The sequence below is a fragment of the Dermacentor albipictus genome, chromosome 5 (assembly GCF_038994185.2).
Source record: "Dermacentor albipictus isolate Rhodes 1998 colony chromosome 5, USDA_Dalb.pri_finalv2, whole genome shotgun sequence".
NCBI lineage: Eukaryota > Metazoa > Arthropoda > Arachnida > Ixodida > Ixodidae > Dermacentor > Dermacentor albipictus.
The window spans coordinates 152,287,542-152,303,009 of record NC_091825.1 but is presented as its reverse complement, the minus strand read 5'-3'; the positions used below and the strand labels follow the sequence as shown (position 1 = coordinate 152,303,009).

General features: G+C 47.6%; 1 protein-coding gene across 2 annotated transcripts in view; it reads right to left on the bottom strand.

Annotated features, from left to right (window-relative positions):
• Positions 1-15,468, bottom strand: part of LOC135902392 (uncharacterized) — a 553,623-nt gene that overhangs the window by 433,566 nt on the left and 104,589 nt on the right. For both annotated transcript variants that reach the window (XM_070539206.1, XM_070539201.1), the window contains exon 2: positions 9,263-9,357. Coding sequence is in view for 1 of the 2 variants with exons in the window: in XM_070539201.1 (XP_070395302.1) it covers positions 9,263-9,308 (46 nt within the window). In the remaining variant the exon portion in view is untranslated. The remainder of the gene's footprint in view (positions 1-9,262; positions 9,358-15,468) is intronic.

Genomic DNA, 15,468 nt, shown 5'->3' with positions numbered 1-15,468 from the left:
GGCGAAAATAAGAATGTTTAAAAACGTGTCGCATACGCCCAATGGCCGCCTCTGAAGTTTCGATCGCTTCACGACTACGACTTCAGAAGGACCTTCTGTTGGGCTATTTGGTCTAACACTGTAAATTCCTATTAAAAAAAATAGCACAAGAAATATACATACACATAAAGAAGACACGAAAGGCGCGGACAAGCGCTTATCCGCCTCTTTCGTGTCTTCTTTATGTGTATGTATATTTCTTGCGCTGTTTTTTTTTTAATTTACGGCTATGACGTTGCGCTGCTGAGCACGAGGTCGCGGGTTCGATTCTCGACTGCGGCGGCCACATTACGCACGGGACGGAATGCAGAAACGGTCGTGTACAGGACATTGGGCGCACGCTGAAGTCGCCTCTAGCTGCGCCCATGAATCCAGAGCCATTCACTACAGTTTCTCTTACGGTCCGTCCCTCTGTTGCTTGGTTAAACCCTGTCAGTCTTAAACCATCATCATCATCTTCATTATCAGTCACCATCACGAAAGGAAATTCGCGAGGCCGATCCTTCAACGAGCCTGAAGTGCATTTTTCAATTAACTTTGAGTTTTATAGTGGCTGCTGCCGGCGGCTCTATAGGTGTTCTGCGAATGGTTGCGTATCAGCACGTATAGCGGAATGGCGTAAGCGAGCAGCAGCGAGAATGATCGCGCTCGCCGCGCGTGCTCCACACAAGAGCGTGGAGTTCTCTGCCGCGCAAACCACGCTCGCGTGTCGTCCCGCGCACTGCAGCGGCGCGTTCACCTCGGTTCGCGACGGAGAGCGTGTTTTTTTCCGCGGGGACAAACTCCGGACGGCGAGCATATCAGTCGAGGTCTGCGCCTCGCGTTGCTAACAGCTGACGATGCAGGGGATTACAAGGTTAACGCACTCATTCGCGTGCATTGCGTTCGCTTCAGCATGGACAAGAATTTTTCGTGAGAGAGAGAGAGAGAGAGACAAAACGACGAACTCCGAAGTGACTCCACTTCGTTGCATCTAAAGCGAGAATAGTGTAGCACAGTCCTTTTATCGAAGGACTCTCACAGCAGTCAAAACAAGCAGTTCTAGTAGTCATTTGGAGACGAAGGCTCAAAAGTCGCGCTGCAGGCCCGACTTCTAGCATGTACCGCACAAACGTGCTAGAATTCTTCCAAGTGAAACTGTGTAGAAACGCGTTTGCCTCTAACTTTTGAATACAAACATACACACTTACTGCAATCAATAAAAAGTCAATTATTCAATTGTAGGTGATTGGGCTGCCCGCAACGACAATTATCATCTCACGTCGTGTCCCCCTGGCCACATAACTGATTTGCACAGGTGGTCCTCGCGTGCCTGCCAGTGCCTAATTTTAAGAAAACCAAGAAGCTTAATTCTGAACACCCAATATTTCCCGCACTAGCGACTGTCAGCCTTCCCTCTTCTGAAAAGATAAATTTTCATTCATTCATTCATTCATTCATTCATTCATTCATTCATTCATTCATTCATTCATTCATTCATTCATTCATTCATTCATTCATTTGCGCTTCTTATTGACTTCTCATGCCATGGCTTTAATTCATCCAATGCTTCCCACTATTTCTCGTGCGGCCGCTTGCTTTCTCTGACGGGCAATAAATGTCGAAGACTTCCGATCTTGCTTCGGACATCCCGTCAATATAGATTAGGACACAACTACAGTGTAGAAAAGTTGCGTATTCGTCTGCTTCGACTATAGACGCACATTTTACGGGCGTCACCACCGCAACCAGTCGCGAGACACCAACCACGGCGCACGTCCCGCATCTCCGGTTCTCAAAACACGCTGCGCAGACGGGTTATATACCTCCGTACGCTGCTCAGTAAACGGTGACAAGTGGGAATAGCTGGACATGAAACCTCATTGCAAAGAGAAATAAATCGATTTATAGCATTTTTACTCCATTTGTCCGTCACTGTTTGGAGCGGCGACATTGTTTTGTTTTCATCAAGCTACACTTAAGCGCTTGAATTCCTTCGCAGACAAAACGAAAACTTCCCAGATTGAGTCACATACCACGACTAACATCGCATTACCAATTAGACGAATTCCATAAGCGAACTGAATGCAAAGACACGTGCGAGGCAAATACCCGAATGTATTTTTCCTCATTCCTTCAAGCTGCTTTGCTTTTCTGATATCAAGCAAAAAAAAAAGAACGAATGAGAGAGAGAGAGAGAGAGAGAGAGATTCCACTTGATGATTCCTATAGGCATAGACGCTAGCTGTTCGGAAAAAAAAATGTACTCATTGGCCCCCCACACTGATGGACAAAGTCTTCTGCAACAACACCAACGCAACAAAACTGCCAGTCAAAAAGTACAGGGAAGAGTACGAAAAGGTCTCGTATACAGGTGATAAAGGTAATATGCACATTGTCGAGGTCAATGATGCAACTTTCAGAGAAAATAGGAACAAGATACCTGCCGAGAGATGGGTAGGAGGCATGAGCTACGATTATCAGCTATGCCCAGCGAAACAATGGACGTGGGTTGCCCGATGTGCATATCTCTGGCTGATTGGTTCAAGAGGTTTAACGTTCCGAAGCAGCACTGGAGCTATGAGATACGCAACTGTCTCCGATTACAATTTACACTGGCCTGTGTAATCAGAAATGGAGCTATTTAGTACTATTTCGTTCCCAATGCAATGTCAGGGATTTTCCTCAAAATAGAGAAAGCATAAAAATATCGTGAATCGACTCTCATTTAGATTACGCGTATCTTATGCTCCCTGTCTGTCCGCCAATGCATCCGGCTTCCCCGCGATGCGCACGCACGCGCGCATTCGAAACGTGCACAGCGTCTTCCAAGGCAAGGGACGACGCGCGCGATCCCCTGCGCAGTGTACGTGCATGGCGGACAGCCCGTGCCAGTCGAAGGACGACGGCAACCCGACGCGATGTCGCCGTTACGTCCGGCGACGGCGAGGTTCCCGCACAGGCACGCAAGGTCTGTCCGTGGATTCGACGGCTGCGAGCTTCGATGCCACTCCGCATTAGCGTGGGTATAGACGAGTGTTACGCTCGCTTACGCGGCAGCTCTTATGCAGCGCAGAATTGAACAGCGTTGCTCGAGGAGCTCCCGTGGCCCCGCTGGTATAGAGAACCTCCTGTTATGCCGAGTCTGTCAAGTACGACTGTCCAGATTGTCATGCGCGTTACATGTCACTAGCAATTCTTCGCTGTTGAATGAGTAACCATACAGAATATTTAGTGGAAGTTTCCTCACAGCTGGTCGAGTACACCTAGGCACTTCTCATGAGTTGTGAATGCAAAAACATTAAGACATAAACGTTCACTTGAACACCGCTGAGTAGTCCTTCGAGTTTTGCGGTGCTAGTAATGTACCATACCGGTACGTGCTGCCTAAGCCAGCAAGCAGCGGCAGCCTGCGATGCCAACGTCTCATGCCACCAATGTCCTGCGCGATGCGAGACTCTCCCCTCACGCAACATCTGGTGCCCTAGCGGGGCAGCAGATGTTCCCTCAGGCCAGATTTGCTCCGTCGAGGCCCGTTCGTGCCGAGGGCTAGGGTGATGCGGTGTCGCGGCGATATGCCCCCACCCCTGACGCAACGCCTGGCGCGCCATGGCGGCAGCAGGGCTGCCCTTTCGCCTGCTCTGCTCCGTCGAGGCGAGCTCGTGACGTGGCGTCGCAGACAATTGGAATTCAGTTGCCGTTTCGCTGCTCCAGATGATAGACGCTGGCTTTTTCGCTCAATGAGCCATTTGACGCTTTCGCATTAATAAAGAGCGACGCGACAACACAAACTCCACGTTCGGCTCCAATTACTGCTCGTCTAGTTTCTTCTCTGGAAACTCAATATCTATACATCCTTTACGTATTGGCGGCAATATTGTAAGCGCGGCAACATCAAACATTATGTATCCTGCAGTGTTACCTCCAGTCTTTTGGATCACGTAGCAGAAGACGTTTATTTATTGATTGATTAATAAGAGCGATGAATATGAATGGAATGCCTTGGCACTTTGTACCACTTGTTTTTATGAATAAAGTTATTATTATAAATTATAAAATTATAAAAAACATGTTAAGCGTAATGATACTAGAGGCATTCAATGTTTATACCTTTTCGAGCGAAGTCAGGCCAGCTGCGTCTGCTGGACGTTCCGAGCTCGCGCACCTGAGCTCGGGCCGTTAAAATCACAACACTTATTTGTCGTCCTTTCTAAGACGTCAGTAAGAGTGCAAGATGCGTGCGAAACAAAAAAAATAAATAAAGAAAGAATAAGAAGGTGCGTGTGAGCGTGCCATTTGTTGTGCAGCATGACATGAATGGCGAATTTCTTTTCGGTAGTTTTGACAGAACAGCAGACAGGTCCACGGCTAAAACACGAAAGTGCTACAGCTAGTCAAGTGCGGAAAAACACCAAATTTTAGAGAAGCCAACGATGTGCCCTATTCATATGAAGAAACTTGCAGTGTCGGTTTCATCGAGGACTTTGCAGGTATCATAGTCATTTTTTCTTTATTTTCTTGCAGAACAGGTTCTATTCCGCTCACTTCTTTCTACCTCTCCCCAAGCATACGTAGGGCGCGCTTGTGGTACACAATGAGCAAGCCCGTGCTCCGTTTCTCCATGTGCCCTGTCTTCTCTGTTTCGTGTAGCCAAAGCGCTGCTCTTACTGCAGGGGCCGCCGAGGCGATGATTCCCCACGCAACGTCGCTGCGTCGCGCGTCGGCACGAAGTGTGTCGAAGAGAAACGCGAGACGCTCGCTCCTTGGCCTTCGAAGCGGCGTCGAATTGCCGCTGCTACGCAGGGGCTGCTGCAGCGGGGAGGCGTCGCACGCGCGAATCGCATGCACAGGCCGTGCATGCCGTCCTTGCGTCAGCCGGAATCGCTTGGCAGCGCAGCCGAGCCAACTCGCAGAGCGTCTTCCGACGGCAGCGTTAGAAACGGTGAACGTTAGAAAGCAACCTTAAGTTGACATATTTCTTCCTGACTCGGTTTGTAGTTGCGTAAGTTTGTTGTTAGCGGAGAAAATAAAAGACAACGATTCCATTTTCACTTTTTGTGCCAGAAGCGAAGGTGCCGGTCTTTATTGTTCTGAAGGATTCCTTTGTGTTGTCCATTCTTCCTTTTTGTCTTTCTGTCGTTTTCCTAACCTACCCCCCCCCCCCCCTTTTCCTCTTCTCCAGTGCAGGGCATCTAGCCGCGGGTATCCTCTGGTTAACCCCTTGTCCTACACTCAGTTTTCTCTCTCTTTCGTGCAGCTCCCTTTGTGCGCACAGTACATACTCTCTCCCTCTCTTTTTTCTTTCTTTCTATACCCTCAGCTCCATATATATGGCAGGGTAGCAAACAGGACGTTCATGTTGGCTTTTCCTATTCTTGCTCTCTCTTATCCATCTGTCTCAAAATTCACTAATATAAGCATTCGGTTCCTTTAGGATGCAATGCACCGTTTGATGGTTCCGTGGAATAATTGTTCGTGGATAAACTGTCAACCACTTCAGAGCAGACGCTGCCCAAATCCCATGACCTCACGAGAAGGTATTTCATGTTTGTGCCTTTTCTGGCTTACCAAGACCGCAGTCGCGGTCGGACTGAGGTTTCTGTTGTTCCAGATATGTAATTTATAAAATCAGCTTAACATATTTTCTACGCCGGCTGGTTTATGAATGTCAGCAATACATATACAGTCCTGTGTACAAACTAACGATCGCACGCACCGTTTGTGCGGCGCTGTAGAATACATGGCAGCCGCCGTAAGCGCTCAGACGAATCAGATGCGAACGTATGCAAGCGTCTTGAGACATGCGCTAAGCCCAACCGGGCAAGGTTAAATAAGCCTGCAAGGCTATAACCCCGCCTGGAAACAATGACGTTGTCCTCATTACCAGCACTACTCAATTTCATTGCAGCTGTACCACTTTGATCCTATCACACTTTTCGTATATAAAAAGAAAATTATATGGAACCTGTAAGTAAACGCGCATAACATGTTCTCCAAACGAGATACGGCTAGAACGTTTCCTCCCCATGAGAGCTCAGAAGACGTGCACATAGACTCACTTATGCAAACATGAATAAGTAGACATGCATGCATACAGACTCAGATACGTTCTTCTGTATACAAAAGCATCATCTGAGCGTGCGTCCCACGCGTACATACAAACACAAGATCTTTATCAAGACGATAAGACAATCGTATATCCAATGGCAACGCGTGTGCGTGAACTTTTATTCTTTCTTTGTTTCTTTCTCTATTTCTCTTGGTTATTTATTTCAGAAGCAGTTACAGCGTACAGCGTGACAACACGAGTGACAAATTTCGCCTAAAGAGGACCATCCTCGATCCTTTATCGGCCTATGAGACGGCAGGTAAACTTTTTGTCCGGAAGGAGGGAGACCATTTTCGCTGTTCGGTCAAAATTGCGAATTTGTGGCGACCGCGAGCAACCTCATAAAACACATAAATACTTCATTGTGCCGTGCATTGAGAGTTTCCTCGGAGGCCACCGTGTCTCGTCAGCACATTTTGGAAGCGCCGGGGGGAGACTACATCGCGCATTACGCAACAAATCTGTACGCCGGTGATGACGAGGTTCGTTGTCAATGTCGGGAATAGACGCTCTGTCTATCACGGCGGCCGCCAACGCAAGTGCGGCAAGGAATGACATTAGAGGATGTCGCCCTCACTTCTGTAGATGAGGAGCAAGCAAGCTTCAGATCTCGTATTATATGCCTTTTCTGTTTCTTGCTGTCTTTCTGTTTTCCTCATGCGCCATGGCTAGCAAGTTTTCCTCGTTAAGCTCGTCGTTTGTGACCTGTTTTTCTTAAGAGGGTTCCAGATGTGAAGCTGGCTCATGGCACTTGGCCAAAGTGGTAAGGCGTTCGCTCGAAGCGTTGGACAGACAAATCTATCGCTGTTGTTCTTTCTGAAGGGCTCCTTTGGCCGTGCGTACAGAGAAGCCCTTGAAGATGAGAGTACCTTCTGCGCAATAACAATTATGCACGTATCCTAAATTATTCAGCGAATTCCATCATTTATTATAATCTTTCAGCTTTATGTTACAAGAATACATATAGCGCGAAGAGGTAACAACAAGACGACAAGAGACAAGGACTATCTGTTGCCTTGTTGTTAGAAATTCACACTATACACCCTTGTAACAGTGGAATGTCGACTAGACCAATGTGCCGCCCTTTCAGCGTGCCTCATTTATATTGTGCGCGCGCGTGTGCGTGCGTGTGTGTGTGTGTGTGTGTGTGTGTGTTGAGAACAAAGGTGCCTTGGAAGCGAACTTCGGAAAAAGCGCCTTCCAGAAGTACGTGTCCACGATCATTTCCGAATGAGTTATTTCAGACACACTCTTTACAGAGTACCTTCTTTACGATGTTGTTATATAGTGGAATGAAATGAGATCTCTTCCCGGTCTTGCTTTCAGGCGGCGTCTTCCACCTCAAATACCGATATGCAGATGTACTATCGCGATCGATGTGAGTTGCAACACGAGAGTCCGCTTTGTTTGTTTTTCTGCGTAGGTGCTGGCCATGCTGTCATACATGCAGTGCCTGTGTGGCAGCATGACAGCGCCTACGCAAAAAAAAAAAATTGCTCAAAACCGTTACGATTACTGGTAGCACTCTGTTTACAAGAAAAACGACACTTGTCCCATTGAAAAAACTGATGGGTGTATGCCGCGTTGCAACGCAGAAGGCCACAGAAGCGCTGCTGCGATTTTTGAATGCTACCGGACTGAGTGACCGCGTGTGATAGCGAGCTGGAAACTGTTGCTACGACAGCAATATCAACAGCGGTCTTTCTTTTAATCATGCCCTCCCCCTTCGGCCTGTGCATTGTAGCCAATCGGGCGCAGTCCTGGTTGACCTCCCTGCCTTTCATTTACCTTTTTCTCTCTCTCACTATATATATATATATATATATATATATATATATATATATATATATATATATATATATATATATATATAGAGAGAGAGAGAGAGAGAGAGAGAGAGAGTACATGGTAGATGCAGCAAGACCGCAGCTTTTACATAACCCGCGGTGGTCGCATTTCGATGGGGGCGAAATGCAAAAAACTCCCGTGTCCAATGCATTGGGGGCGCGTTAAAGATCCCCTGGTGGTCAAAATTAATCCAATGTCCCCCACTATGGCGTGTTTCATAATCAAAACGTGGCTTTGCCTGTAAAACTCCAGAATTCACTTCATTCCCCTCGCTTTTACACAACAAGAGGTCACCAACTTCGAAGTTGTTGGAGTCCCGTCCCCCCAAACTTTTCCTAAGCACACATTGCCAGCTTGCCTGTATGTGGAATCGGACCGTATTTCCTGGAACTGCGTTTTTCATCAACGTTGCGCACTGGTGCGCCTCACCTTTCTTCAAGGGTGCGCATGTATAAGCTTGTGCATAGGAATTTATAGATTACAGTGGCTATAAACTCACAAACACACACACACACAAACACACACACACACACACACACACACACACACACACACACACACACACACACACACACACACACACACACACACACACACACGTCCTTTCAAGCGTCCACCTCACAGTATTTGGCTGGGTACAAGAAATAGGTTCACTCAGTCAAAAAAACTGTGGCTTACTGAGGGTAGGAATAGGCAGATTCGAAGGAATAGGAAGTGTCCAATGCGTGACACCAAGCCTACATGGTAATTGTTACATGGGTTATCTATTTTTGTAATATTCCCCTCGCTTAGCCCACAGCCGCCCCGAGTGCCGCCGTTGCAGTCGACGTCTTGCGCTCCCTTATCGGGGCTCTCTACGCGGCAGACAAGCCAGGCCGGCAGAGCGCGTCGTCCGCCGGAAAAGCGCGCGCTCGCCTACAGACAGAGCTGGACTCCTGCACATGGATCGCGAGAGCTTTGCGATTACGTGCGCGCGCGGAAAGGCAAGAGGAGGACAAAGGAAGTTGGAGTGGAGGCGAACAAGGGCAAAATAAAGAAAGAAAAGGTGGAGAGATAGAGAGATAGAGAGGGAAATGCTCTCGTGGTGGGTGGTGGCGAGACGTACGGGTCGCCGTGATAAGAAAATGTGCCGAAGGCCGCCCCGGGGCAGAAAGGGGTTTCTCTCGAGATCTCTCGCTGGCCGCAGCGCGACAAGCGTAGTTATAATGACACGCCGGTGACCAGGCAGCCTGTAACAGTCGGCGGCAATGTGAGGCCTATTACAGCGCGCTGGGCGTTTGTACTCACCGGTGCGCCTGTGTGTCCGGGACAGAAGTGTCCTAGTTACTTCCATAGCGCCGCGCACAGCTAGCAGCGGCCGTCGTGTGAACGCGTCTGGCTACCTGCAGATGAATGAACTGGTGAACAAAAATGCGTGGAGACATAGTTTTAGCGTGCATGCGCAAAAACCACATTCAGGCTGTGGAAAACGGGAAGCGTATAGCGTATGCGCAATGGTCAGTGCACAACCATTTTCTACGTGCTGCAGTAATAAAATTGCGTCAGCACAAAATTTGGTTGCCATTTACAAAGTAAAACACGTATCGTCATAAGTGTGGCCCTTTCTTTTCACTCCATTGAAGAACAGCCTTCCCACATGCATAATACAACTGGCCATTGAAGAACAATCTGCCTACGTGCATAATACAACTGCCTTACGCCTCTACTCCTTCCCATCGAATTTGTATTATTCGACTTTAATTATTGCGTGCTATCATCATCATCATCATCATCATCATCATCACGTCGTCGTCGTCGTCGTCGTCGTCATCTTTAAGTCTACTCTAAGATGAAGGCCTCCCCCAGCAATCTCCAATTACCCCTGTTTTGCGCTAGTTGACCCCCTCTCATACCTGCGAATTTCCTAATTTCATCACGCCACCTAATTTTCTGCCATCCTCGACTCCACTTTCCTTCCCATGATACCCATTCTGCAACTCTAATGGTCCGGAGGTTATCTACCATATGCATTACATGGCCTGCCCAGGTGCCAGAAATCTGGCTCTTATGGTGTCAACTAGAATTACGGCTATCCCCGTTTGCCCTCTAATCCCCACCGCTGTTTATATGTCGCTAAAGTTACGCCTAACAATTTTCCTTCCATCGGTAGTGACGTGGTCCTTAACTTCTTCTCAAGCTCCCTTCTTGGGCTCCAAGTTTCTGCCCCACATGTTAATACATCTAGAAAGCAATGATTGTAGCCCTTTTCTTTTCAATTTATTGCAGTAAGCTGCCGATCATGACTTGGCAATGTCTGCCATACATGCGCCCCCCCCTACCCTCTCTTATTCTTATGCAAGTCTACTTCTCATCGTCAGGGAACCCTGTTAGTAATTGACCTATAGAAACCGTACCCTTGTCCAGATTGCAGAGGCGGACAACGAATCATGAATTCTCGGTCTCTAAATAGGCTATTCAACATTACCCTTGCCTTCTACCGTGTCAATCCTCAATCCTAATCTTGCATTCTAGGCTGAGGTTCCCAAACATGCAAGCTCTTAAGAGTCCAATTTTCTGATCTCGTAAAGGCGGTGTCTCTTTTTACTTCACGCCCATGGTACAAAGCTTTCCAGGCAGCCCTGCTCTAGCGGAAGTGAAACAAAGTAGGTCGGTGCAGACAAAAGACCAATCATGGAATAAAGAGAAAATCATGCCATGCTTCTGGACAGGAAATTTCCCGTTAGCTTTCGATACGCGAAGGATGGTGGCTCAAACAAAAATGTGCGCACACAGCGTGTGCTACGCAAGTATCCGGCAGTCCAGTGTAATCAGCGCTGTTGCCATAGTTGAAGCGTGCCGAAAGAGAAGTTGGAGAACATCGGGGGGAGCCGTGGGATAAATGAGAAGAATAAAGAAGTTAGAAATGATGACATGCCGTTTGTTTGATCCATTTGACATATTCGGGCTGATTACATATTTTGGCGCAGTCGACAGGTGAACAAAGATGCCGATGGCTTTCTTCGTGGAGGTGTACAACGATCGAGTGGTATTCAATGGCAACCAAGTCCAGGATGATTCTCCGGTCGACCTCTCTGTGAACACAACGGGTAAGCTCCTGGATCATGTTCTGGATCGAGCTTCTGTGTCGCCCGAAGAACTTGTTAAACGAGGTTCGGCGACGGTGAATATCCCGGTGGACCTCTCAGACCAGCTGGTACTCGGACGACCATTCGGTCGTGCAGTGTCATATGACCGGTAATCAACAATTCTTCAAGTTATAGCGATGTAAAAACAACAATTTTCGCAACAGAATGCCATGGCGGAAGCTCTCCTGTCTTCTTTACGCCACAAGAGAAATCACACAGCTGATATTTTACGGCCAGAAACTTTTTACGGGTCTTCTGATAACCCAGAAGGAAGAATTACTTTTTACGAAGCCGCAGCGAAATACAACGGGTGGCCGTCAGACCAAGACCGGGTCTTATACGTGCCACAGCAACCCTCGCGGAACGGACGAGGTCAGACAGGCCGTTTGGGGTCGCGGCGTGAACCACCCGGAGAGACGAATGTCGAGCGCGCTGTGTCTACAGGCACGCACCGTTGTGCCTAACGCCACCTCGCCCCGGCCACAGGCAGCCGTGCCGTCCCCGCACGACGACACGCTCTCGGCGCCGATGGCTGTCACGTGCGTTCGCGAGGCGTCGTCGGGGCGCCGCGCGTCGTTGCGGATTTCCGTTCGCTCTCGATTTCGTATTCGGGGCCATGATCGCGAGCCGATTAAACCAGCCGCGGAAAAACACCGTTTCTATTTCTCCGCTATCGGTCTTGATGCTCCGTTCGCCACACGCTTTCATAATCTCGAATCGTTCCTTTTATTTCCTCCATTACTTGTTCAAATATACTTCGCGCGGAGTCCTCGCTCGTCGCTCGCGAAGCTTTAAGGTTCTTGTATCTCGTTCTCGTGGCAGATCAGTTGCCGGGGGCCCCGTTAAATCCGAGGAAAGCGTAGACAGCCTTTCAACTCCCACCTAAAGGAGTTTCTAACGGCGCCGCTATTTTTGGACGGCTACAAAGAAAAACGAGCTCTCGGGGCGCAGATTCCGCCGGCGCTCCCTGGCGGGGGATGTTCTCGCGCTCAACACGAGTGCACGGCGAAGAGCGAGCTGATTTGCATATACCTTTGTTTCCTCTTTATTTATAATTTCTTGCGCCCCTCCTTGTGAAGCTATTACATCATAACTTATTTGATTGATACAGTAAAATTTTTAAAAAGCTATTTAGTTGCTTGGTTGGCTAGTTTAATTAAAAGAAAAATCTCGGGAAAAATTTAGCGTGATTGCCAAGGAAGGAAATCATTCTTCGCGTCTTTATCTTGAGTTCCTAATCATCCAAACCATGGCGCGCACAGTTATTCGCAACAAAGGCAATCTGCCGTCAATGTATGCCAAGTGCCTTACTCATGTTTAGAGCCGTACATAAAAAAAGGGCGCCAACTCTGACGCTTGTTTCATTGTGAAGAAGGCTCCCGTAGGGGAGCCGAAACCTAAATATATTTTTTAAACCATTTTGGTAGGTGTGTCAGTCGGTCGGTCATTTAGTTAGTTAGTTAGTTAGTTAGTTAGGTAATTAATTAGTAAGTCGATTAGTTAGTTAGTTAGTTAGTTAGTTAGTTAGTTAGTTAGTTAGTTAGTTAGTTAGTTAGTTAGTTAGTTAGTTAGTTAGTTAGTTAGTTAGTTAGTTAGTTAGTTAGTTAGTTAGTTAGTTAGTTAGTTAGTTAGTTAGTTAGTTAGTTAGTTAGTTAGTTAGTTAGTTAGTTAGTTAGTTAGTTATACCACCAGGCATTCATCGCAAAGCGCTTACTTGTCCGACACGCAGTATCCGACATCACAAATGGTTGGCATCTGCAGCTTACGAACATTTTGGCACAAGAACGTCATTGTGATTGCTGCCTCATATTATGAAGCGCCCACGGCACACTATTCTTCCATATTAGATTAAAAGGTAATCGAGATCAATGTGCTTGCAGCTCCAGTATTTCTTCCTGTCGCAAAAGACCTCCTATTACCCCCCCCCCCCCCACCTCTGCCGGGACCTACCATGCAAAGAAGCCCAATGGTCTATGGCCGAATTCTCATGTTCTTCGCTATAACTGCTCATAAGAGAACAGTCCAGGCAATCATCCTGCTAGTTACATTATTAACGAATGCGTCCGGCCAATGGGAAATGGTTCTTACACACAAAAAGATTCGTGAATTCAGCTTTCCCAGCCCAAATTCTGAAAAACTGCCTGTTATTAGTAAGTAGAACCTCTTTTCTCTCTAAAGCTCTCGCTGACAACAATTGAAAGCGAAGATTTCACCAAGGAAGGGAACGAACAGGTCAGCGAAATGTTCAAGAAAGTCTCTCCAGCGGAATGCGAGCTTAATGATATTAAGAATAAAGATGGTACGCATTTAATTGTGCACGTCTTCTCATGCAGGTGTGAAATATGCTCTGTGAGATGTGAATTTTCGGAAAGAGCAGGGACGCTGTCACACGTACGCTACTAGAGGCATTTCTTATAACGCAAAAAGAAGACAAGTTTGTAAGCGACACATCGATATTTTTGTACGCCTCTGAGATGCGGTATCTCGAAAAAGTACTGGTATGGTGGGCATGCGCTCTGCCGGAATAGATACCGTATATGCGGGAATTTACATATATCCGTCGCCAGCAAACGGTGACAACTCCTCTATTTATTTTAATGTTAATAACTTTGAACAGAAAAATAAACACTCATGTCGACGTTAAACAAAGGGGAAAAAAAGAAATAGAAGGTAGGAATGTTAAACCGAAAAGCCTCTGGTTGACTACTCTACGCTGTGTGTGGGAACAGGGGAATAGAAAGAATAGAAACAGAAGAGAATAATGACACGGTGAATGAGTGCGCGGGCCATATCAAAGACGCTCATACAAGCCAGTCGTTTTCAAAAAGCATAAGACAAAGCCTTCTGCGACGATGATGATTGGAGACTGTATTTCAGTAACGTCAGCATGAATAGTAGACGATACTCTAAACGACGCAGTGTGCTAAACGTTGACTCTCTTTGTGTATCAAATCTAGGACAGTGATATAATAAGTGGACGATGTTTTCTTTGCAGTCGCATAGCTCACATGCCGCACTCTCGGCCGTTCCAATTAGCGTCACCGAGAAGCACTCGTGAAGGCAACCCTTAACCGAAACCCACAACTTGGAGATGCTTCGGATCAGTGCAGCCCGGGCGGACGTCCGAGTTAGAGCGAATAGTTCAGCTTTATGCGCCTAAGGTGTGGCATTTCATTCGGCTAATCAGTGTGCGCGGGCTACAAGTCCAAACTGCCTCGCAGCTTCTGCCTTAGAGAGTGGGGCGTCAACCACTCTGGTCTAACTGGGTCGATAACCGAACGTTTTTTAACAAAGAGGCGCATGCCATCAGGTGGTGTCTCTGCGTCGTCTGTCCGACTGTACGAAACTTGTGGGTGCAGCGCTAATCTCGCGTTACTGAGCTTAGTTCTTCACGCCTCTTCATATATGACGAGGGCATGATTCTGGGTTAGGCTCACCTCGAAAAGAAACTTCACACACACACACACACACACACACACACACACACACACACACACACACACACACACACACACACACACACACACACACACACACACACACACACACACATATATATATATATATATATATATATATATATATATATATATATATATATATATATATATATATATATATATATATACATATATAGTCCACAGACGTATTTCCCACGTGCAAGCCAAGCACTCTGAGGCGGTCGGCTTGTTAGCTGCATCGCATGGCGACACTTTAGTTATAAAAAGTGAGTGAGGGCATCTTCTAGCTGACGATAAAAAAAGAAGTCACGGGACGCGTCTCATCGTACGGTGGCACTGTGGCACGTTTCTTCGAGTTGAGACAAGTCGTGCCTTGTGAGTGAACACGCTTTAATGCTGAATAAAACTGCCACTTTCTCTTCAAGGTCTGCCATGGCGGCTTGGGGTACGCGTTCGTCACTGAAATCTGCACCGCGGCTCTCGTTTGCCTGGCAGACTCATATACCGATATGGCAGTGCGCGATATCTGAGCGAATATTTTTTAAAAGTGAAAGCTTTACTAACTGCGTCGAGCCGAGTTTCGCCGTCGCCAGCAATTTGACCTTCATTTGACCGCAGCTGTGCCATAGACTTGGCAACGCATCACGTGACTCTAGCCGAGCCGAGCTCCGCCGCCGCCGTCGCCGCCGTCTTGGAGCATGCGCTCTGCGCAGCTGGGTCGCCGCCTGGCCACGTGACTCGCCACGCGCCTGGCCAAAGCGCCGCGTTCGAAGAGTCATGCGAGCTTGGCCATGGATAAGAGCGAGGCGCGTTCTTTGAGTTTTGAGCCGTCGTCGCCAAGCGGCGTCTGACCACCCCGCGGATATCACCCGGTGAGCTGCTTCACTGGAGAGAGCTCAGAATGCAA